Source organism: Cariama cristata, unplaced genomic scaffold (assembly GCF_000690535.1).
Source record: "Cariama cristata isolate BGI_N322 unplaced genomic scaffold, ASM69053v1 scaffold24555, whole genome shotgun sequence".
In the NCBI taxonomy this organism is placed as follows: domain Eukaryota; kingdom Metazoa; phylum Chordata; class Aves; order Cariamiformes; family Cariamidae; genus Cariama; species Cariama cristata.
In genome coordinates, this window is record NW_009618596.1 from 18,478 (window position 1) to 44,069 (window position 25,592).

General features: G+C 45.4%; 1 protein-coding gene across 1 annotated transcript; it reads left to right on the forward strand.

Moving 5' to 3' along the window:
- Positions 1-1,788: 1,788 nt before the first annotated feature.
- Positions 1,789-25,174, forward strand: UBE2H (ubiquitin-conjugating enzyme E2H; the record flags this gene model as incomplete). Its single annotated transcript, XM_009700924.1, has 6 exons — positions 1,789-1,865; positions 2,547-2,621; positions 13,099-13,138; positions 13,844-13,896; positions 18,249-18,377; positions 24,618-25,174. Coding segments are annotated over 6 exons (499 nt in total), but the record flags the coding sequence as incomplete, so codon positions are not given.
- Between the last annotated feature and the right edge of the window lie 418 nt (positions 25,175-25,592).

The following is a 25,592-nucleotide window of genomic DNA, read 5'->3' on the forward strand; positions in this document are numbered from 1 at the left end:
AGCCAAAACAAACTGCTATAAACTTTTCTCCCTCCCCATGAGAATGAGGGGAAGAAGGTTATTGTGTCCAGACTCTTTTGGAGCTGGCACTGTGGGAAAACTCTGTCCAATCTGGGAGTCATTGTACTTGAGGAACTGTAATAAATCCTGACGGACCCCGAAGATGGAACTTGGATCTCCTTCATATGAGTATGCACACAGACCGCCGGGATTGAATTGGCACGTCTGGATACAGGAGCTGCTTCTCATGAAGTAGTTGTGACGCCCCTTAAGCAGACTTCATGGATCATAATGTGAGATCCGGTATAGGTCTGAGCTGAGAATTATTTGTTGCTGGTGGTAGGTCCCAGGCAGCTACATTCCTGGTGGGTCAGGAATATTTAAGTGAGCGTGTATGTGTGTGCCCGGGTACCTGTTTGCTCAGTGCCATGAAGGTGCAAGGAGGTCTGTGTAATTGCTGCAAAGTGGAGAGCTTCCTGGGCAAACTTTATGCCTTGAAAGCAAACTTTAAGCCTTTTGCATCAGAGTGAAAAAGCTTGGTTGTAAAAGGGAACCTGGCTTCAGTTCCTCTTAGCCTGAGCATTTCTGCCAAGTTCGCTGCTGGGATGTTAAGGATCTTTTATTAGATATTCTGTGCTGTTGTCCCCTTCCCTCAAATGGGGGCAGGCTCTGTGGTGCAGAGCTGAAGCAGTCTGAAGTTCAGGTGGGAATAAACCTTTGATTATTTCTTTTTAATTTTTTTTTCTCCTGCTCTGTGTTTTTTCTGATGCTTCCCTTGTAATTCATATTAAGATTATTGATTAAAGGTAATTGCTGTAGGATATTATTCACAATTCATTAACCCTGATTTATAACAGAATTCTTCAGCAAGCTTGGGTGTTGAAACATCGCCGCTAATTGTCTTAGCCATGCCTTACTTGAAATGAAGATTTCTTGCCTTTCCGTTTGTATTCCCTTCTTCCCAAAGCACTGGTGCTTTGATTCTTTCTTTTAAACGTTGAGAAATACAGTTGTTCTTTTCGCACTGTAACAGTGCCTCATAATCTCGCCTTCTGCCATCTCTCCAAAGACACAGAGTTTTTGGTCTTGCAAGTCAAATTAACATGAGATTGCTGTAATTTGCATCGTAGCTGTGGGAGGCCATCTGACAGCGCCGAAGGCAGCCAAGGAGAATTGAATTCATCAGCTCTCGCATTTGTCAGAGCAGGGACTGGGGTGAGTTTTGCTCCTCTAATCTGGGCCAGAGAGTAAACATTTAATGTGAGTGGTTGGCAAGGGTGACTTTCTGCTTTGTGGCTCATTTCCTGAGCGCTGGAAAGGAGAGGTCTCCCGGAGTCCTGGCCTCACCTCTGAGCCTTGCCCCTGGGGTTCGTATGTGTGTGTGTGGTGAGGCTTTGGAGCTGTTGCTGTTTCTAGATTTTTAGCTCCCCTCTGCAGCCCGAATATGTTTCCAAATACGTTCCTGATAGGAACTCGGCATTTTCTTAAATCGGAGCTCACGCTACGCAGAAGTAGATGGAAAACGCTAAGCAGCTCTGAAGGGAAGGGAGGCAAGGTTGCTCAGTGCAGGGGGAGGGATTCTTCAGTGTGTAGAACTGGCTTTTACTGACGTCATTGTGGTGGTGTGGTCACTGAGATGTGTCAAGATGCTTAAGTTGCATGTTGTAGAATATTTTGAATATTTGGTTTTAAACTAGTTGGTTTGACATGCTTCTAGCAAGTTACCCATGTCTGAGTAAATGGGTTTTGTTTCCCGGACTAAATGTTTTCCTTTACTTGATGTATCAGTATTGAGAGCAAACACGAAGTCACAATCTTAGGAGGACTCAATGAATTTGTTGTGAAGTTTTATGGACCACAAGGAAGTAAGTATATGACCCAACCCTTCTGTAAAAACAAACTAATGGCCCATGGTGGGGAACAGTGAAATGACACGTTCTTCTGGAGTGGAGGAAGAGATGAGCAAATCTAAATGGGGGTGAGAAATCAAAGGGTAGCAGTGTTTGAAGGCCTCTCTCTCAAGGGTGGGGAGAAACACAACTGCGAGCATTAATGCAGATGAACCACCTCCCTTGGAGTGGAGGATACTGCCTTCAGACAGCTAAGCCCTCTGCTATGGCCTTCATCACTGCTCTTGTTGATGTGTAGCTTTTCTAGACCTGACTCGTAAGTTTTGCATCAGTCATCTGAATTTTTGTGGAGTTTGTAATTAAGATGGCTTCTCTAGCAACTAGATCACAAATCAGGTCTCCAGTGTGCCTTAATTTAGTAACATCTCTAAAGGTAAGTAGGTTATTCCAAAGTCTCTGTTTTTAATAAGGCTTTTATGTCTTTGTGCCAAGATCTTCTGCAGTATCAGTTAAAATCATGCATTTCTTGTCAGGCAGCACAGGAAAAAGGCTTTTACCGTAGGAGGTTTGATATGAAATCTTACCCCCTGATGGAGCTAAGTATTCTTCCAAAGATATGTTTTGCTTAATGCTGTAGTTCTATTTATTCTCTCCTGAGTTACGAAGTGTCTAATACCTGCATTTCTTTCATTGCAGCACCATATGAAGGTGGAGTATGGAAAGTTAGAGTCGACCTTCCTGATAAATACCCTTTCAAGTCCCCGTCTATAGGTAACCAATAATCACTTTCAATCAAAATCGTATTACCGATTATGCAGGAGAGATGCTATTGATTGTAGCACAGTTGCAAGTGAAGTTGTACGACCCCTTGGTGCAATCGTAAGATCTTTACCTCAAGTCTGCAGAATGTTTTTACCGTAGACTTCCAGATGTCGCGTGCCAAGCAGAGAGGAAGTTTGGTCTTTTGGCTGAAGCGCTAGGAGCTGGGAATGTGATTTGGTCACACGTTCATATGTAGATGAACTGAGTCTCTCTACCATGTGCTTTTTAAATAATATATCCATTTGTGGGTAAGGTGCAGGATACCACAGTGAGTGGTGGAGCCTGTTTATATAAAGGGACTCATTTGGTATGGAGAGCAAAGACCACAGTGCATGTTCGTGGTCTTGGGGTGAACCTAGTTTTTTGGGACCTCTTGTCCAAAAGTGGATGGAAGTGAAGGCAGGAGTTGAAGCCTCTGTCCTCTTGGACTGGGTGATGTATCTGCAGAAGAACGTAGGAGCAGGGACCTATCACCAGAAAAATTGCAGCTGGATGGACTGGTCAGGCTTGTTTAGCCTTTGAGAGCAAATAGGAAGGTTGATAAGGAAGTGTTCTTTAGACTGTATCCATCTTATCTTTGTCCCTGGGTAACGGTGATCTAACTTGGATGTCTTCTGGTACCTCACTTTATTCCAATCACTTAAGCTACAAATAAAATAGCCACTATTGCTTGAAAAACTGGAGCAGATGCATGAAATTCAACATCTCTATTCTGGCTTATGAAATAAGTGCTGGTAACTCAGTAACATGGCGTTTCTCCGTCAGAAGGGTGTGGTTGTGGCTCAAGCCACTGGAGGACTTTAAAGAATGGAGAAAATTGCCCAAGGAGAACTGATGTGGAAATTTGAGTATATGGGTTGGTCAAGATGGGTCCTTTCCAATATCAACATCCTGATTTGGAGTTGATAAGTATTGGCTGCTTTCTTAAAATAGACTCTTATGCTAAGAGTGCCTTCTATTTAAGACCTCTCTTTCTGGTGTGAGAAATAATCTGTCTAGTTCCAAATGTGAACAGTGCCTTTTGGGAAAGAGCGACGCTGGTTTTACGCAGCCCTTTGCCTTTCTTTTTTTCTGTTGAAACCTTAACTGAACCACAGAAACGTGCACACAGCTGAGTAATAATGCAGTATAGCTGCAGCTATGCGAACTTTTCTTCCTCTTGAGTCAGCTCTGAAACTTGCTATAAACCTCTTAGGTTAGAGACTGTTTACGAGATGCACAGTATGTCATTTGGTGCCAGTCATTTTTCCCTCCTCGCTTCTCAAGTGCCACAAACCAGTGCAGCTCAGGGTACTGTCATGTTGGCATTCTTAAATGTGGGCTGGCTAAAGACAACTCTCAGAAAGCATGTAAAACCCGATTCCGTTGTTAATTGCTTTGGTGCTAGTCTACTCAAGATTATTTTTCTCTCTCCTGATGTTCTTCCTGTGTGTATCAGAAATCAAGGTTGCTGGCTTAAAGCAAACCCAAACTTTCTTTCCAGTAGCCTATGAAGCCAGTGCAGCTAAATGTTGGCCAGGCTCTGGTGTATTGGTAGTGCTGTTGATGTAGACTCCAGTTAGTTGTATGGAAGGTGCTAGGTTTGACCTTTTGGTGGTTCGGCTTGGAGACTGTTTAGTGCTGGTTGGGATAGGCGGGAGTAAAAGGCAACCTGGGATCAGAGTTGGCCCAGCTGTGTTTTCAGAACTGACACCACAAGGATGGCCTTTCTCCTTGTGAACTCGGGGTGGGTAGGTATGCAGGGAGTTGTTTTGTGTTCAAATCACTGAGTTTCTGTGTCCCTTCTAATGTTGCTTTTGCTGTGTTCCTTCTAATACAGCAGCTGTCCATCCGTCAGTTTGCTTATACCCGCTGTGTTGCGACTGCTTTATTCCAGACTCATCAGACCTTCTAGCGTGCTTCTCTCGCCCTACGAGTCTCTGAAAACCACCTCTTCTCTCGCTGAGCTCCCCAAAAGGCTGGCCCTTGTTTTAGGGCCTTGCTGTCTGCTGGGCAAGGGCTGCTGGAAGTGCAGGTTATGTCCTGGGCGAAGCAGTGTGCAGCTGAGGTTTCAGGCTGAATAAACAGTCGATGCTAGACAAGAGCTGGCTTAGCAAAGCAGGGCTCAGCTCTGCTGCCAGGAGGAAAGAGCTGCGGAGTTGGAAGCGCCAAGCAGAGCCCTAGGACCCGGGGAAGCTCCCAACTGGCTGTGGGAAGAGGTTTGTTTTTCTTTGTCTGGTTCCCATTTCTGCTGCCCCAGCCCAGCTTATCTGGACAGCCAGGGCCCAGTGACATCTCAGCCCCTTCCTCTGGGCCAGGCCGATCTCCGCACCGCTGCTCTTGGAGGCAGGCTCGGCGTGCAGTGTGTGATACCACTGGTTTTGGCATTACAGATAACTCCAGAGCAAACCTTTGTCCCAGCTGAACTGGGAGCATTCACAAGCTTGTAAATGAGACAAGGTCCTGTTCTCTGCCGGGTCTTGCCTGTTCCAGTGAGCACGGGTGTCCTAACCCAGCAGTCCTCAGCCAGCTTGAGGTCTGGATAACACAGAAGTAGGAATTAGTAGGGAAGAAATTTGCCGTGGCGCAATCTCTGATCTGTAAAGAGGTGGAAGTGAAGGATTTCAGAGATGGTGGAGCCTGTAAATGGACAGAAGGTCATCTAGAGCACACATGTAGCTTGTTTGCAGCCCTTCTGTTCTCAGCACCACATAGCTCCCACTGCAGTGATGACATGCAGAGTTCGAATTGTCTGTGTAAGTCACTGGCTTGTATAAAGTATAGAATCCAGCAGTTTCTTTTCCTTTAATAAATTACACTTTTATGCTGAAGCTTAAAGCAAATACGCTGTCCTTGCAGCTTTCCTTGTTCCTCTAGTACTGTAGGCTAAAATTTTCTTTCCATCTTAGGAAATCTTAATGCAGTCTTGAACACGGCCTGGGCTTTTTGCAGCAAATAACATGATGGCTTGAAGCATATCGAGGCATTCTAGAAAGCTGCTTCTGAAAAATGACTGCTAATAGTTGCTTTCTAATCTGTTCAAATTGCTTTTATCCCAGCATGGCTCCGAGTATAAGGTACATAAAAACTTGGTGTTCTCTCCTAAAGTGTGACTGACAAACCTGAATAGAAAAGGTTTTTAAAGTGGGTTCCATATTTGTCATCTGGAAAGGCGTGGACCTTTCCTTAAACCCTAGATGAGTTGCGGTCCTCTTCGCCTTTGAGGGTCCCTAGCAGAAGCTTTCGCTTATGGCTTCAGTAACCCTGCTGGCACTGCTTTGCTACTTTTCCCTTCCCTCTGGGATTTAATATCTTCAGGGGAACTTTCTGCCTAGTCTGTTCTTGCGTTTTCAAGGGGGAGTTGTGGAGTACTTTGAGCTGTGGAGTGTTTTGAGCTCCCAAGTCACGAGAACACTTTGTGTAAATTTTGTATGGTTTTAATCAGTCCTTACTCCTGCCAAGAGCCGGAGGTTAACGCTCTTTGATGCCATAAACATGGGAGGAAGCGCAGAGTGTGAATGTCCTGCCCTGCTTAGATGACACAAGCAGTGGAAATGTGTGAACCTGGGAGCCTGAGCTCTTACCTGGAAGCACTGTGGCATTTATTTTATTGCTAAAATCTGCAGAAATATTAGGCCGGCACTGAGTCACTCTGCTTTCTTAATAATCAAATGTCACAGCTGCAAAGTTTGCATACAATATGCTCAGAGCCTCAATTTCTCAAATAACTACTGTATATTTATACACAGTTCTCATTTTCCTTCCCTCTCTGGCCCAGTTATCTGCAGATATCTTGTATTTATATTTCACCTTTCTCCTAAGTGTTTTGCAAAACAAAATGCCTGGTATGTACACAAAACATATGGAAGTGTGTGTGTGTATATGTATGTGTGTGTATATAATGAGACATTGTGGCAGCCAGTACAGGAATGAAGCAGTGTTTAGCTCCAGCCAGGATTTAACAGATCTCTCCTGGCCGGAGCTTAATTTTTCTTTTTAACAGCAGCTGCTATTTTTACTTTCAGCTCCTCTCTGGATTGCCTTACATTTTGCTACTTAGAATTTCATGAGTCACTTATCGCCCGTGACCATTCTGAGCTTCCCTCTGTGTGTTGATCCTTACTCTGACCTATAAGCGATGTGAAAATGCTTGTTCTTTCAAATACACTTAGCTTTGTCTAAGGGGAAAGACGAGACACCTAAAGGTAATTTGTATCCCGGTCTCCACTCCGGTCTGACGCACAACTGTGCACCCTCTGCAGATTCCCTGCTACAATCGGAGAATGGGAACAGACTGACAAAATGGGGTAGGTGTTTTCAGCCTGACTTGGCACAGATTCACTGCCTTCTGTGCCAGTCTCTGAAGCCTGGGCAGCAGGTGATGGTGCACCTAAGCAATGAGATGAACTGATATTGGGCAATTGCTTTGTGCTACTTCTGCATGTTTTTCCAGAGATGGCTGCTCTTAGCACCAGTCTGTAAGCTTGTGGGTACTGCTTTTCCATTTCCAAGAAGGACCACTCAGCGATTCACTCTGAGCAGGAGGTCCAGAGTCTATAACTCTGCCACTATTTTCCATCAGCTACAGCCATATTTTTCTGTCCTGATCTTTCCCTCGTGAAGCTGCTGCGGAATTATTTATGGTATTGTTTTGAGAAGCTACTAGAATTTGAGTGTGGTAATATAAACTGTTCTACTTCTGCTGTTCGCAAGCTGACGATACACAGCACCTCACGCCACCGCCGTGCAGTGAATGCCTCCGCGGTGAGTGCACAGTGTTATATTTGACTCTGTCGTTAGTGCTCTGAATGGGCTCCTAACCTCCAAATGTCATAAAAAAGAAATCTTTGTCTTTGCCAGTGAGAGCTTACTGACCCAGGAGCGCCGGACAAGGTGCGTACCTCCGAGGTGGGCAGATCCTGTGCCCTTCAAATGGGCAACAGCCACGCGCTAAACCAGTTGTCCCAGTCTGCAGAGGGGAATAGGTACCAAGTTGCAGACTAGGGCAGAGGTCTTGCTCTCATGCCCTCTCCCTCATCTCCTACCACAGTTTTTCGACCTGTGGTGCATGGTGGCCTTGTGATGAGTTACACAAGAAAGTAGTCCCTGAAATGACTGCAATGTGTTTTTAAAAATAAAAAAAAAAAATACAAATACATGTTCCCTTGCAAGCTTTTGGGTGTTTGGGGAGGGGGCAGTAATAAACATTAAGTTTAGACTAATCTTATCTGACTGTTTGGCAACACTGCATCAGTACTTGGGCGATCTTTTTCCATTAGGTAGGTTGTCCAGTGGTTAAAAAAAGCAGAGGAAAAATGCTGCTCTTGACCTCTGTGCTGTACATAAGCTCTTTTGCGTGCTGATCTCTGTGCACATAGTTCTACTCCGAGCCTTGGGTGGTCACTCAAGCCATGTTGATTTGGTGTGGTATTTAAAACTTACTGCATCCTGCTTCAGAGAGACGGTAACCACCTTCCCACCTCACCAGCCAGGCAGTCTGAACAGTTTCCTGACTTGGCCTTAATCTCTCATTAAAAATAAAACTTGGAGGCTTGTCAGTCTTGCTGCACTGAAAAGTCAGGAGCGGTTACATACGCTCATCCTGTCGACTGTTTGTGTGACACCATGGTGGTACACAGATATGAATCTGCTGTCACAGTTGTTCAGGAAGAGAAGTGTCCAGCTGGCCTTAGTTTATGAACAAAGAGAGCCGACACGCGGACAAGCAGCGGCAAGTTTGGGATGGGTAAGTGGATCTAAACCAGCTCCACTCTGGCATGTTCCCCAGAGCCCGTGGGAAGTCCTCTTGCATTTATTGCTGGTGTGGGTCAGCCATGCAGCTGACTCCCTGCTGAGCAAGAAGACAAGAAGCCGGGAGCCTGGGATGTGCTGCGTTTGCTGGTGCGCCGCTTTTCCTCCTTCCTGCATGGTTCCGTGGGGTTAGCAGCACTAGTGTCGCTTTGAAGAGCTGTGCTGCAGGAGAAAAAGTCTCTTTTGGGGACCTTTCACCTAACCTACCAGCTAAGCTGGCCGTACTTTGAGCTCAGATAAGCAACGGGTCACCTTTTGGAGTGCCACTTGTTGGATTGCAGCTGGTTTGTGACTTGGAAGTGAAGCACCAAGGGGTACAGAAAGCTTTCTGCTGTTGCCGGCCAGCAGTGTGCAGCTGGAGCTGTGGGCAGAGTGAGGAGGCAGTCTCCAGCCCTGGTTTCTGATTGCTCTTACCTCCCAAGTTTCGCACCCATTCTGCCTGAAGAGTAGATGAGTGCTGTACCAAGGTAGGGGACCCTTTCTAAATCACAGTCCGGCGCTATAGGCGTAGTGATAGGGGAGCGATCGATGTGGAGCAACCTCTTGCAGGAGCTTTCTGCTTAATGGCTCCACAGGACAACGAGAGGTGCTTTGGGAGTCCTCAGCGTCCCCCAAGTTATCCAGGTATTTGGGCTCTGCCTCTGGATGGAGAACTTGCTGGTAAAGCAGCTCATGACAGCACGTTGGTTCTGGCAGTGCCTTCTAGCCATTTCTTGGGAGCTTTAGTCTGGAGCTGTTCAAGAGTGATGTTGACATCAGCGTAAGTCTGAAATTCCTCCCTCGTTCTCCGCTACGGTTTTGCTCACCTGGAGAGCATGTCCAGCTATCGCCCAGCCACACTGCCTGATCCTCGGAGTGACCGCTTTGACCCAACTGCGAGTCAGTGCCCAGGATCTTCAGACCCATCCACGGCTGGAGCATGAGCGTGGTGAGAGAACTTCATTTCATACTGGAATATGTCCAGCTGTTGGAGCTTTATGAATGTTCCTGTGTTTGCAGTACCAAGGAAGATTGACAGCCTTTCAGTTGGCTGATTTTTAATTTAAAAATGCATTTCTCTTCAAAGATTTTTGTCAACCTGAGGAGTGATTACTCCAGGGCTATTGCTGAAATACCAGCATTTTTGAAGGTCAGCATCTGCATATTGGTCTCTACATCTTCCAGTATTGGAACAGATGTGGCCCTTTCTGTTGTGTAACTCTTTTGTGGGTGTACAGGCGTTTTTTCTGTTATCACCCAAAGGCTTTTTGTTTGTACAGATTTTATTGCAGTTCTGCTTTACCTTCAAAGGCAACCCTGGATCTTGACATCTCTGTATGGAAAGGGTGGACTGCAGCCACTCTGCCCAAATTCCTCCTAAGCGTTGTGTTTTCCAGGGTTCGCTGTGAATATTGTTTTAAAATGTTAAGTGTTTACACCCAGTTCAGCACACAGAATCGTGAATGCTCAGGCTGTGACTTCGGCTTCTTGCTCCTGGCCACGATGAAAACCCCAAATCAAGATCCTATCCCTTGGCACTCTTCATGGAGTGCTCACCTGGAGTTCCGCGCAATACATTAATTGGGGTGTGCTGTGTTCAGGACTGTGGCAGTAAACCTGCACCAATGTTTACGCTGGCTTGGGAGGGCTTTTTTTACTCCTGGCTTCCTCTTTAAATGGGAATTTCATTTTTACATGGATGTTTATGCTTGCTTTGTCTTTTGTATTTGTAAAAATGAATACAGAGCAAGCCAGTATTGGAGCAGTGATAGTGCTTTGTCACTGCAGGTGACTTTACATTTCAAATAAAGGAGGAGATAATAGTTTGAGCTTATTTCTGGGTCGGGAAAAGGAAGAGTATGAACAGAGCTGCTCTTGGCCTGAGCAGTTTTTGTCTGTCGGAGAATCAGACTTCGGGGACCTTGAAGAGTTGCAAGAAGATGTGGCAACAGCCTAGGAAATGAGGAGTGCAGGGAGAGGATGTTTGAATCCTTTCTTGAAGAACAACTGTTTCATTTGCAAAGCTTGAGACTATTCCTTGCCTGGGTGAATGCAAAGATGACAGAGAATGACACATCTCTAGGACAGGAGCTGCTTGAGCGGACAACCTAATCTCATCTCCCTGGATGTTGAGTGCAGCTTAAATGCTGAAGCGTGCGAATGAAGAGTTGACCAAAACCTTACAGGTGGGTTTGCAGCACAGCATTGTTCAACCACCTGCAGGTGGCTGTGGTAGAAGGTCCTAGGAAATAGGTGAGATGATCAGAAATACAAAAGGAGGGAAGGCAGAGGGATGCCTGTGTCTAGCTGGCTTAAAGAGAGCTGGTCTGTGTCCCAGATACCAGAACAAAGAGTGTTTAATTCAGCAGGCCTACACATTACTGTCCTATTCTTGTTACCTGGTGTCTTTCCCCATCTTCTCTTCTCTTCTGCTTTATCAGAAACTTAACTTCCCCCCCAAGAGAGAGACAGGATTTAGAATCAGGATCGGTGCTCGCTGCAGCTCTCCTGTGCCGGCATAATGGATCCATGACCTGATTTAAACCTGTGAGAGCCGCCATAACGTAAATATTTGATGGAACTACGGCTTCCCTTTTTAAGTCTGCTTCAGTTTTTCAAGCTAAATCATGGCACGGTATTCCTGAAAGACACTTGTTAGCGCGGAGTCATTTACGCAGCTCTCGGTTCTTCTGTTAGAGATTGTTCTGGCTTCAGGCATCGTTTGAGCCTTGCGTTGTATTTATGCAAAATCTGAGCAGTACAAGTAAACATGAAATTATATTTGTGTCATAATACATGGAAAGAAAGGGAGTTAAATCCATATGTCAGCTCTTATCCCAGATGGGAACCATGCTGTTGCTGAAATCGCGATCGCTCTTTGTTTGGGTAGAGACGGTACATCCACGCTACTGCAGTGTCTCGCCTGGAGTGGCTGGATAAAGGTGGTGAAGGTAGGGAGTTTGCTGAATGGTAAACAATGATGTGCTGCTTCGCTTTGTGGGCTGCTATGGAGAGAAAACTTTGTGTGTTTTGAGTCCTGGAAGGAGCTTTTTAAATGGATCGAATGAATATCACAGACCTGAATTTCAGCATTTTTATAAACGTGGACCTTTGTCAGAAGAAGTAGTTGCTGTTAGCTTAAGTAGATCTCTGCTTGTTGCAGCAAGGCGTGATTCCCACATGGTATCACAGATCTGAATTTCTTACGCATTTTTATAAACGTGGACCTTTGTCAGAAGAAGTAGTTGCTGTTAGCTTAAGTAGATCTCTGCTTGTTGCAGCAAGGCGTGATTCCCACATGGGCGGTGTTTGTAGGGCTTTACAGGCTGCGGGATGGCAGTACGACAGAGGAAAGAAGGTTTTATTTTAAGTTCTGAAAAAAAATCAGCGTTAAGATCTGGAAGCAGCTTGACCTGGTACAGAAACAAGGGTTGGAGTAACCCTTCTCGGTAGAACCCAAACGATTCAGCCAAGCCAGCAGAAACCTATAGGAATACTCAATCCATTTGGCAGTGAAATAATTTGAAAACCCAGTTTTGTATCCCTGCACTGGGGACGTGTTCTGTATTTGAGTTCCTCCTACTGAAAGGAGAGGGAAGAGTTTGGAAGCTGGATTCTGCATCCACTCACAGCTGTCGTCATAAACGCTTATCTCTGCATTTGGGGTGGATGTACTTTACTTCTGCATGGGCTATGGTGCCAAGTATGGTGTGTTATAATTCCTTTAATACCTTTGTTTTGTAAACTCTATTTGTGGGAGAAGAGGGCAGTATTTTTGAGGTGCCGTCTGTCTTGAACTTGAGGTTAAAGTAGGCAGCTGGAAAACACAGCTTACCTCTATCAGATACAGTTTTTAAAGTGTGAGGCATCTCCTACCATGATGTTGTAAGTCTTGAAACCACAGGATTTTTTTTAAGAACTTAATTTGCAAGTCAGAACAAAGAAAGAAAGTACTATCAAATCTAGAAGTCTGAAATGTGGACAAAGCCAAGATGAGCTTTCTCATTCTAGACCTTGCATCTGAGCTGTTTTCTTTTCTAGCAGACCAGAGGTACCTACTGATGAATTAATTGCTGTATTGATGCAAAACTTGAAGTGTTGGCTCTCTGCACCAGTCTCTGCCCCTGAATGGCATACAAATGTAGACTAATGTTGCGACTTCAAGTTTATAGAAAATCTTTGTCGGGAGACATTAAAAAAAAAAAAAAATCTTAAAGCAAATGTTGAGCTTAAGTTTTGTGTTTAGTGCTTATTCGAAAGATCCTTGCACCTTTTAAAAGCTCTTCGTCAGATGTGGGTGCTCAGTTGTGCTGATGGGCAGTTCTTTTCAAGATAATACTGAACCACAAAACCTTTGCAGTATGGTTGCACTGTAAGCAGAAGCAGAGGGTTTTGCTGAATTTTGAGGGAATGGACAAGGACCCTAGGGTCGGAATGTTGCCTGTCTATTTTAAAGGTTATATAGCTATATATAGCTAAGGCTGAGTTTTCTTTGAAACTGGTCAGATGAGTCCTTGTTCAGTAAATTCCAGACTTCTCTTGTGTAAACAAAACAAAATGACGACAACAAAAAAAAACCCAAAAAAACCCAAAAAAACACCAAAAAACCCCGAAACTTGGGCTGTTTTCTGCTATTTACCAGTGTGTCTCTTTGCAGGATTCATGAATAAAATTTTCCATCCCAACATTGACGAAGCGTAAGTAAATCCCTAGTGTGTGGTTTTTCTGAAGAGTTTGTCTAATTGTAACTGTATTTTGGCCTCACAGTAATATGCTGATGAGTTGAATAATGCTTTCATCAATCTAAGAGTCCAGAGCGGGGGGGTTGATAGAAGTAGATGTTGTCACAAGTTAACTTTCAGGAGCGGATCAGGCTGTGGGCAAGACTAGAGAGCTGCATGCTGCGGACTTTCCTGCAGATGTGGTTTTTGTGTTGCAACATGCTTCATTTACAGAAAATTCAAGGTTGCCAGTCCCCCTCCTCGTTGGCATTGTGCCGGCTTTCTAGAAACAAGGAGCAGCGTTGGCTAAGCCTTAGCTCCCTCTTTAGCTGAAGTTCATGTCTATACTAAAATTCTTCAAAGCATAAGATGTTTTGCTACTTTTTTTTCAGTTCAGGTTTGTTAAGGGGAGCCACCTGTGCTTCAGTCTCTCCAGCAGAGGCCCATACGGACAAAGTAATTCAGTAAAGGCTCCAATTTACTTTCCTTCATGTGGAGTGTGAAGATTCGTGTAGTTAAAGGCTGCCCCTCTATTAACCACAACATAGGAGTAAATCATAGTTTATCTGAAACAGTGTGGCAGAGGCAGGGCAGGGGAAGGGAGGGGGGTAGATTGTATTAAATCTCCAGAGTATTTTCGAGTGTGACTGTGTTTAATTCCATCTTTTCCATATATTTCAGGTCAGGAACTGTATGTCTAGATGTAATCAATCAAACTTGGACAGCTCTCTATGGTGAGTTTGGTATTTCCCTGAAAGCTGATCACGTGAACATCTGCATTTGGCGTGTTAACATAACACAGCTTGCTGGAGACAGATGATCTTAGGCCAACTTGTGGGTTTGGGGTTTTTATTTTTCTTTGACTGAAGTTTTAGACTCCTCGCTGAGCCAAGATCACATGTAAAATAAGATTTTCATGTGAAAATAGTTTTGTAACCTGTTTTCATGCCAGAGAGGTGAAAATATTGCATAAACCTCACTAAGGATCACTCAATCCATTGTTTGGTATTGTCTGGCAACTGCACAACAACACCCGGCTATGATTCAGCATTGAAAGAGAGTGACTATCTAAAATGAAACCTAGTTCCAGCTACCCCATCCATGTCTTGTACGTGCATTCGAGCTGGTATTCTTTGTGCACAAGGCTATGATCCCACTTCTACAGAAGCTGGCACCAGAAACCATTCCTGTTTGTCGTGGCAGCGTCATTTCATTGCAGGTTAGGAGATGGTATTGCATCTAATGACTGTGCTGCTTGCTGCAGAATGTTATGGGTTTCCTGTTAGGTTGTTTCTGGCTATAACTCTGCTTTTTAGAGACAAGAAAAGATCAGCTGGTAGCTGAAGACCCATTAAAATAGCATTTAGGGAAAGCTGAAATTGTTAAAAGGAATACAACTGAATATCTAGCCTAGGTTGGCTGCATTTTAAAAATGTGAACTTCTTCAGATGTTCCAGTTATGCTTTGTGGAGGAGTATTCAGGGGAATGTGAGCATCAAATCCTTCACGTTCTTCCATGAAAAACTGATTTTACCTACATAAGTTGAAGCTTTGAAGCAGCTAGAGAGACAAGCTACTTCAGCTTCCTCACGAACACAATATGTAAGGAAATACCAGACTTGGCGAATCCTGGGTGGGAAATTGCTATAGCAACTTGTTGAACTTTACTGCGCATCAGAATGCTTGAAGTCCTCATGTAGTAGATGCACAGTGTGCACTTCACATGGTTTTGTTGTGAGAGATCAGCTTAGCTGTGACCCAGGTGGTGTTGCTAATGGAGGAAGAGGATGCCCTTGTGTCCTGGGAGGATCTGATGCAAGGTGGAGGAATTAAAGCGACATTAGCAAACCAAGCCCTCTGCTGGGGATGAACCTGCATGGTTCATTCTGCAGCAGAATCCAGCTCAGTGCAGCGTCTGCTGCTGTTCCACAGCCTTAAATGCATCCTGCAGATTGCAGGGATGGCTGGACAAAAGAAAATCACTCCAGTGTAACTGTGGTGCTGGTTTTGTGCTCTGGCAGTCTGGGTTCTGCTTTGGAAGCCATGCATGGGTAGCCTCCCTGTTCTGCAGTATGCTCTTACAGACGGCCACAGTGGGGTTTCTACACTATTTCCAAACAATTTCATAGGAAGGCTTTCTGTGAGAGGTTTCCTAATGAGTACTGCTGTATTTTTGTCATCGTTGTTGCTCGTAAGGGTAGAAAAAAAACAGCTTGGTACTTACTATGCTTGTGATGTGTTAATATCAGCAAACTTGCAAAAGTCTTCTGCATTTTCCCTTGCGATATCAGTGATAGGTACAGAACTTGAAGGTACAGAGCACCTTCCGCAGTAACTGGTGAAACTTGACCTTAGAAAGTGCATCGCTTGACAGTCATCTTACTGCAAGCTTCCCTTGCCTTGCTGCAGGGAGGACACTGAGGTGGTGGCATTCACTCTGCCCCTTCACTTGGAGGTCATCAACACAAGTGCCTACATCACCTCTTCACTGCCAGGGCTTTGCCTCCTTATGTGAAATGAGGTGGCCCGTTTCTGAACATGAAATGTAAAGGGGAAAATAATATTCCCCGGTGCCCCTCAGCACAGCTCTGTTGTTTGGAGCATCACCCCTTTAAACCAGAACGCTCCCGCGCTGACAGAGGATATGGGTTGGATAACTCAAGGAGCAGCTAAGGTGGAAGAGACCCGGAATAACCACCAATAAATTAATGAGGACCTTGTGGTTAGATTCCCTCGCCTTCCCTAATGCAGTGTCAAGTCCTTAGTGCTATGGTTAGGCTTCCTGCAGATGTTCAACTAGTTCCTGCTAAACCAATACTGCTTTTGGGGATTTGAAAGAAGAGGGAAATTAATGAGGTCTCTTCTAGGAAAAAAAAATAAAATTAAATCCCTGCAGTGTGTCCTGTGAGCCATGGTGGCCTTCCAGGGCTCTGCTTGCTTAGCCTACATGAGAATTTAGTTGTCTAATGGGCACAAAGAGGCACTTGATCTAAGCCTGCTCTGTGGAGAGACTTGTCCCAAGAGCAGGTGATTTCACAGACTAAAGTCAACTTCTTGCTGACAGTGTCTGAACCCAATCCCTAGGAGGTTTAACTGGTTTAGCAAGGGCAAGCCACTACCACAGCAGAAAATATTCTTATAGAGCATTCTTCCTGGTTTTTGTGGTCCCTTTTTGGATTAGGATGCTTCTTCCAGTTGCTGTTGTGCTTCGTCCTAGAAGCAGCTGGTGGCACCTGGCTCCTCAACATACCAGCTGTGGCAAACTTGGTCAAGGTACCATGTGCACCCTAAAGTGCTCCATCACTGTCCTCAGCCAGTATTGGAAGGGGTGACAGCTTTCCTATAGCAGAAAGAGATTTCAGGGTAAAAGCACGTAATTTCTTAGTGGTGGCTCTGTATAACAGAGACCAGCTGATCACTGTCCATAGCAATCAATGTCATTACTTTTTGCAACTGAGTGATGGATGCCCTACACTCCTAAGTATATAAAGCCATGGCCTTTCCTTCTGCTCAGCAGGGTTTGTGCTGAATGGGCGATTGAAGTAGTCATAGTACCGTGTCTGTATGTCCCGGACGTGTTGATGAAGGAGGGCGGGACTGACAAAATGTCGAGTTTCCTTTGATCCACTTCAGTAAGATCAAATAAGCATACCTGTTGGTAGATCTGCAGAGGTGGTAACATGGAGCAATGGCAAAGATCTGCCTGGACCTACTGCGCAGCTCTGCTGAGGCTGTATCTTCACTGGCGATGGAGTTAGAGCTGATTTTTTTATGGCTGCAGCCCAGAGCCGGAGTAACCGTTTGCACAGGGAGAGCACTTGAAGATCTCTCCCCGCTACCTGCCCCCCCATTTTTTATGAATCTCTTAGAAATTTAAGGGCTCTGAGGTCCCTGCCAACCATCAGATCTGCTTGAATGTAGCAGCTCTGTGAGGCTCAGTGATGTCTGGGCTCAGGAGTCATCACACAGCGTTGTTCCTGTAAGAGGCAGATTCAGATGGCTAAAGTGTTCACGTGGTGGATCCTGGGCAGTGTTGGGCTTCCCTTCTGACAGCTCCACTTCGAGCCATGCTGCAGGGGACTGGTGATGCTCATTCACAGGCAAGATTTCTCTGCCACCAGGATAGAGGCCCTCCCTTTAATTAGGGAGGAAAGGGGGATCCTGATAAAAGATGTGTAGAATATTCACAAACAAAACCCAACAGAAAACCCCACACAATGAATGCTGGTCTACCTCTATCGACAGCTTTCCAGAGGCTAAAGTGAAACCTGGCACACAGCCGTGCACTGGGGCTTTAATCTCTGCTCTGTGTAGGTGTGCGTGGTCCTTCTGAAGGCCCCGAGGAGGAATGATGACACAGGGCTTGTTTCTGAACACCCCCACTGCTGAAGTGTGGTGCTTGTCGTCTTAGGGATGTGGGAAGAGGGTTTCGTGTATCCACAATTACTCATCGGCACCAGAAGTATGTTTCCTGTTGTGGATTATTTAGTGACGGATGCCAACTGGCACCAAGGTGTTAATGTGAGCTCTTCACATTCTGCGAATTGTTTTGAGTTGGAGGAGGGACTTGTTGGTTGCTCTTTCTATTAACACAATCATCTAAAGCGCTCTGGAAGATGCTTTGTGCTCGAGATATGCTCCACGACTAAATTGATGTCAGACATTTGAAGACTGTAATAGAAGGAGGCAGAAGAGAAGAATTCAGTGAGGGATGAAGCACAGCGCTGTTTGTTTTTCTTTTTTCCTTTTTTTTTAAGCCAGGGCTGAGCCTCAATGGGAAACAAGACAATTGTGTCCTTCCACTTCTTTGTTTAACCACAGATACCTGTATCTACATTGTTGGGATGCTAAGTAGCTCGTGCAGTTATCCGAGGAGCTGCAGCATACCTCCTGCAGCAGCAGCTCTCTTGCCAGCCGTGTACGTGCTTTCCCTGATGCCGCTTGCTTTATTTTAACCTGTGCTCAGATTTTCAGTACGTTTGCCCTTGAAGCGTTGTGCTGCTGTTTCAGTGCAGGTGCCTGCAAGATGATTAATTGGACTGGCTCTGGGTCTGTGTACATAAACAACTGTGTCTTTCACTTGCAGATCTCACCAATATATTTGAATCGTTCCTGCCCCAGCTGCTGGCCTATCCTAACCCTATAGATCCTCTAAATGGCGACGCTGCAGCTATGTACCTCCATCGACCAGAAGAGTACAAACAGAAAATTAAAGGTAAGGGCTTAAATAACATATTGCAGATGAGTGGCATTAACTGTGATTCCGCCGGAGGGGAACAAGGGCTGTCTTTGCTGCACATTTGTGTGTCAGTGCCCATTCCTTCCCATGACAGCGGCCCCATCCATTTTAAATGGGAGTAGTCTGAAATACGGAGTGGATGGACTGCTGCGGCGTATGCAATACGTGGGACAGGGTTTTTAGGTTGTTGGCAGACCCTAAGCAGGGAAAGCTGTAAGCAAACTGAGTTAGGATTCAACACAATTTTGAGAAGTCAGAGAAACGATTCAGTGTGTGACCAAAGAAGGGACAAGGAAAAGTGCTAAACTTAAACGGGAGTATCCAGTTGCACAGTTACTGGATAGAAAGTGGCTTGTTAGCAGTTCTGTGGAAAGTGATCTGAGAGCAGCAATCAAGGAATCAATGATGCTGTTGCAGAGAGCATTTTTGTACTGTGACAGAGCAGGAGTTTTCAGTAAATGCCAAATAATCCTTCCTGGCTACTTCCTAGTCCAACCGAGGCTTGCTAGTGCTGTGCCCAGTTCAGGGACTGCCATTTAAAAATGCTGCAGAACAATTAGTAAAGTCTGGCAGGGCGTAACGAGGGCAAACGGTTTTGAAGATGTGTCTTAAGAAAAGAGAGGGGAAGAATTGGAGAGGTTTAATCTAGAGGACCAAACAGGGTTATGAGCTTTGACCTGTCAAAGGTGCCTTCAAAGAGGAGGGGAGTGATTTATCCTGTGATCAGTGTGAGCAGGATGTGGTCACAGGCGTGTAACTCGGCTGGGGGAGCCCAGGCTAAACATTAACAGTGACTGGTGAGGGTAGGTGAGCGCTGGCAGAGCCGGTGAGGGTCCTGGTGTGTCTGCTCCTGGAAAGGTTGGAAGGATGTGTTAGACAAGGCTGAGAAATAGTCAGTACCTCCTTGGGATCAAGGAAGACTCCCGGTAAGGACTCCCAAATACTTTGGGTAAGCCTGGCAATAGAAGGACTGTCCTAGCAAGCTGGTAAGTGAGACACAAGTTGATTTAGTCTTGCAAACATAAGAAATAAGATAAAAAGTAAGAATTGCACTTTAAGTTTGTGCTCTGCCTTCCCTAGAATCAGCTGCCTGCAGACAGGAGCAGGGCACCGTTTCCTGATGTGACAAGCCTATGGCAAAGCCGTGGACTTTGTTTCTCCCCTGGCCTAGGGAACACAATCAGCATTTAATCTAATGGTGGGAAATTTACAACCCTTGGCCCAGATTTGGTCTTCAACTAAGTTTTTAAGAGACTATGACTGCCTAATTTTTTTATTTTTTTTGTTGTTCTGTTACTGAATAACCGTAAGACTTGTTTGTCCATGGGAGCCCTGCCAAAAAGGTTTGCAGGGCCTGTTCAACAAGGAGAATCTCCCATGAGCGGCACGATCTAATCATCTTCCCAGTGTGAGGAGGGCTAGCAGCTTTTCTAACGGAGCATTGTGAAAGCTCACTCATGTTCAGAGAGCACAGGTATCCCAGAAAGACGTGGGATTTGGTGGCGGAGTCCTTCCATCAACTCTGCCACATCACTCCAGAGTGGTTAAACCTTGAGTCACTTTGTTCTCATGCAAAATAACTCTTCATCAGCTGTAATTTTTGTTTGAGGGTGGAACTACAAATGAGGCCAAGCAAAGCTGTGATTTAAATACTGAGTTATTCAGCCCGCTTTGCTTGACTCCTCTGACAGCTGCATGACAGGATCATAAAAACTACCCTACAGATCTGGCCTGTTCAGTATCCTGAAGTCCATTGCCTGTTTTTTCGTATGAACAAGCTTCCAGGCAAAATGGTTTGTCAGATAAAATCTCCAGGGCCAACACAAGGGATGCTTTGGCTGTCCTCTGTGCTTTAATGAAACAGGAATGAAAAAAAGATACAACCTTGGAAAAAAGCAAATAAACTGATGCTAGCCAACAGCAGGTGCTTCAAGGAAAATCTGAGGACATCCCTCAGGGAGGCTAAATGGGATAGTCTACTCCCTCGTTTCCATCCTGACAGCCAGGTACAGGCCGTGAAGATGATCTGGAAAGAGTTTTAAGTGCTTGCAACATGTCTCGTGTTCCATATACCCAAGAGTCCTGCCTCTGCTGTCTCTTCCCAGGCTTGCGTGACAAGTATAAGATAGAGCTAAACACTGTCGTTCCTCATATTGTAGCATTTTTAAAAATAGCCTTGGACATGTTAAAATTGATGCAGTGGATTGTAGCAGTTTCTCTGCTCTGGGAAACTCAGTAGTGCAAATACATAATTTATTGCTGCTTTTCTTCATTTTTTAGTTATGAGCCCGTAGAACAGTTGTTTACGTGGTGGTAGTGAAGAGGTGGGCATAGGCTTAGAGATGTGGCCCAAGATCTGTAGTTCCTGTGATTCTTGGTATGAGACCCAAACAAGTAAAGATTTATCTTGAAACTTGTAAATATCCATCAATATTACCAATATACAGCTCAAGACTGTGATTCTTAGCATTAGAGCCTTCCGGTGGATGAAGTAGTTCATGGATACAGAGCCAAGTGCTCCTTTAAAATCTCCCGGACAGTCCTTGATGAGATGGCTTGCCTGATCGCTGGTAGAGCACCAAAGGGTGGGCTTCAGATAACCAAAAATGACTCAACGCTTGCTTGTGTTGAGCTGTTGGGAATTGGTGCTTAACTCCTGTGTGTGCTGCTTTTCTTTCTCTTTGATAGATCTAATATGAAAACTTTTTTTGAGAGGGTGGTGGTGGTGGTGGTAACAGCAGCTGGAGAGGACTGAGGGGCAGGCTGAGTGTTTGCTGGGAGCAGAGGACATCTCTGGGAGCAGTTCTCCCATCCTACGTGTCAGCTCTGAAGTTCCAGCACAGTCTTTTGAAAAACCAGTACAGCTCACAGGCATGTACCAGCCACGAGGCATAACCACAGCTTGTTCTTATTGCTCCAGGGTTTAAAAACAGATAAATGAAAGCAACGTTTCCCTGGTAGGAATGGGTGAATGAAAGCTTTCCCTTCTTAAATGGGCTTCTGCGGAAGATGGTCTGTCAGTATTTAGATGTTTCTGTTTTCTTCCCGTAATGAACTGAAGATCCAAGTTCAGTACAACATTCAGCACAGAAGCTCCCTGGAATTTTGTCCTTTCCCAGATTAAACCTTCAGAAAAACCCAACCCAGGAGCTTGGTGGCTTTTCTGGCAGGATGATAGCGTTTTAAGTTTGAAGTGCTTCAAGTTGTGTTTTAGCTTAGGCTCAAGCAGGCCTTTTCCAACAGTAAGAAACAGCGGCTTCTGTGTCCGAATCTCCAGTGGCCCAGAGAGGACTTGAAGCAGTCAGTGAAGAAGCGCTGCTGGCCTCCTGTCCTGCCATGGTCACTGGCTTGTGGCTGCTGTGTTTGAGGACTCCCAAGGCAGCTACAGTATTTGTTTAGGTGGGTTTGGGGTAAGCGTAGGGAGAATGTATTTCTACGGTTCCCAGTAAGGGGTTGCCTTTGCCATCCAAGGGCAACCAAAGTCTTGAACCCAAGGCAACTTGGGTTCCTTTTGCTGGACTGTGCAAGGAATAACAGCTTCTCTGGGTAAACACCCCTTTTCCCGAGGGAGATTAATTCTTGGAAAGCTTTGGGAAGGGAGGAGCCGCTACAAGGATAGGTCATGTGAGTCCTGTCTCCTTAGCTCTGCTTGTCATCTACTGCCAATCCACCTTCCCGTGTAAATTCTCTGAAGACACACTACTTTTTTGGGTCCTTCCTTCAGTTACACCTCTCATCTTTAAACCCTCTAGATCTGTTGCACCAATTCTTCTCGGTTTGCAGTGCCCATCTCTTACGGCAGATGGGCCCTGCCCCAGATTCTGCAATTCCTGCTCTCCGGTACAAGGTCAGGCAGGGCCTAGGCTCCATGGTGGCATGGGCAAGCACCTTCCAAGAAGGTGGTTCTCAGTGGCCAGGACCTGAGGATGGAGCACAAGGGTGCTTTTCTGTTGATACTACGTGGGCTCCAGCAGCCTGAGGGCAATCCGAGACCTTGAGCACTCCGTGCTTCCTGGTGTTTACATAGCTGCCTTCAATCCTTTATCAGTTCTTAACAAGTTCTTGTGAAACAGATTTGAACAGCTGCTTCTGTGGTCCGAGTGAGCAGGTTAATAATGTCTATTAAACAGTCAGACTGGAGCTGCTTGCGTCATTAGAAGCTGAAGCTCACTGGGCTTGGAAGCACCTTCCAGCCGGCTCTCACAGCTTTTCCAGGGTGGAGGAGGTCTGCCAAGGCCACCAGCTGCTCCATCCTGGGAACTCCTCCATCAAGTGTTGGCTTTGGGTTGCTCTGTCCATACTATACTCCTGAAGCCAGAGTAATGTCTTTGGGCTCCGTGTCCTTATGTCAGCTCCAGAAATGTGGAAAAAACCACAATGATACAGACCTCTGCTTTCCCTTCCTGTAGGCTGAAGGATGGAATTGCAGAGGGAAGGAGGAATGGCTTTAAGAGCAGCCAGGCTCTGCAAAGCGCAGTCTTTAAAACCTGTGTTGTAGCACTTGCTTATCTGGCATTAGGTGCATCTTCCCGCAGCTTTGTCAGTGCATCCCCCTGGCGATACGGTACGGAACAAAAAGCAGTGATCTGTGCTCCTGGAGGAGAGATTCTCCTTGTGAACCGTGTTCCCTGGGAGGAATTAAAAAACATATAGTTAGGAGAGCTGCTGGGGGACTGGGACGTGACATTCACATTTCCATGCAGGGGCTCATCTTTGAGCACAAAGGGATGCTGGTATTCCCTCTTTCTTCAGTTTTTTTAATACTGCTGTTTGGAGGAGGCTTTGTCGTATTTTAGTACCTTTGTATCTGGAAAGGTGACGAGTTCACAACTGAAATTCCCCCACAGCAGCGTGAGCACACCACCTCTCTCCTTCCCCAAGCGCGTGACCTGCCGTGTGGAGGACGTGCTGTCGGGATACTGAGGTTACATCACTTTGTCATACTCTGAAGCCGCTTTCTCAGTGTGAGGTGGAAAAGAGGAGGTAAATAAGAGGAAGACTGGAAGTTGAGGCTGAGCACCCCTCCTTTAACCCAGTTTTTTGTGCCAAGTTTTCACCCTTTCTCCATTCTGCACACCTGCATGTGTGGAAGAGAATCGGCTTTCTCTGCTGAAGGTAGCCTGCCCACTGGGAACACCAGCCCGCCCTCAGATCTCGGAGCGGACACTGCGGGGAGCCTCCTGCAGCCACAAAGGAAGGAAAGGGCTTGCCAGACTCGGTCTGACTGATCCGATCCACTTCACGTTGCCTTTTTACTCTGTCCCTCCGCAGGGAGGTGACCATGGAAGCCGCACAAGCTACACTTGGCAGCAGTTATGTTACCTGCCTGCAGGAATCCCAGTAAACCAGTTTTCCTGCTTGCTGTACGGCTTCCTGCTTGCTCCTGGCTGAAGTTCAAGGTGTTGATCTGGGTGCCTAGAGCCAGCGTGGTTGGGACCCCACTGTGAGACACGGTTCCATCAGTGACCTGCAGTGTGGTGGCCGTCCTCCCCGCCGAGAGTTCCCTGCGGGTCCTTGTCAGCTAATCCTATAGCTGCTGTCTGATGTGAAGCAGGTTGCAAGAGTTGTGCTTTGAAAACAGAGCCTGGGGCAGACCCGTGTTTATTTTAGGGATGGTAGAGGGAGCTTTTGCTTTTTATTTGAAAGAAAAAAAAAGGTGCAGCTATTCCTGCAGTAGTCTTCTGCTCTGCTTTCTTTGTCCATCCTTCTTTACACTCTGCTTATGCAGAGTTTAGTGTGGAAGTTTAGTCTGGCTCTCAGCTTGGCTTCAGTGATGGTTGTTCTGCCATATCAGTCTAAACTCTCAGATCTTCATTTCTTAAAGTCAGATTATGTTGTGACACCTTGATGGCTTTTAGGCTTGTTCTCTAGGTCACCGTGGTAGCTCCTATTTTGGCAGTAAATTGAATTTTGTCCTGTCAAGTGAGACACCCCGTACCAGGGAGGACTTGGATTATTTCCGGCCATGAGTGTGCGTGACGCTGGCATAGGAGCCTTGGGATTGTACTTGTTTTCAAGGGTCTTGCACGTCTCTAAGGTCTCCATCAGCTGTTTTCACATGTTGTTTGACAATGCTGCCTTTGGTCTGAGAAATCTGGTAACCTATATGACTTTTCAAACGTGATGTGACCCAACCAGCTGATAGTCGTAGTTCACTCATCCTCTGACTGTTGAATATATGCTGCTTATATGTCTTTTCTTTTCTGTCACATACAGAATACATTCAGAAATATGCAACAGAAGAAGCACTAAAAGAACAGGAAGAAGGCACCGGGGACAGCTCATCCGAGAGCTCCATGTCTGACTTCTCGGAAGATGAGGCTCAGGATATGGAGTTGTAGTAGAAGAGGCAACCTGCTTTTCAGAGAGACTCTAATTTCCTAACCATGAGAAGCAGACTATAATATTCATATTTAAACAAAGCAATTTTTTTTATTACTAAACAAGGTTTTTATGAATAATAGCATTGATATATATATATATCACCCTTTAGATCTTGATTTTCTTGGTCATTTCTCGAACCCGAGGTGCATAGCATATTCCCACATTCCATTTTGGTAGCAATATGCAGCCCGAATGCATGCATTCAAATTCCATTTGGCCAAGTCAACTTGTGTGCTACTGAACTGTCGGCTAAAACAGCTGCCCTGGTAGGTAGGGAGTTAGCAAAAAGATGTTTGCTTTCTTATCAGTGTTTCCAAAGACACCACCTTGGATGCTAACGTGGAACAGTGTTTTCTCAAAGTATAAAATCTGGGGGATGATATACTAACCATGTAGATCAGACAGTGGAATAAAAGGTGCTCCTTCAGGTCAACCTTGCTGATCGTATTTTACGTGGAGTCACATTTAAAAAAAAAAAAAAAAAACCAAAACACAAAAAAACACACGACACAAAACAAACAATACAAATGCATGGAGCTATTCAGAGCATTGAAGCTTAAAAATTTTGACTTGGATTTTAAGTCCGTTTTTATATGTGGACTCCTGCCTGCCCTTCTGAACTGTAGGGACTGACAACCACTGGTCTATTTGCTTTTGGGACTTTTGAAAGCCTTCATCTGGATGTTATTCACTTTCTTGGTCTGGATTATGAGCTGTTCCCTTTTCGGGAGGAAAAAAAACAAAAACAAAACAACAAAAAAACCACACAACAAAAAAAAACACAAACCACAACCGAAGCTCTCTGAA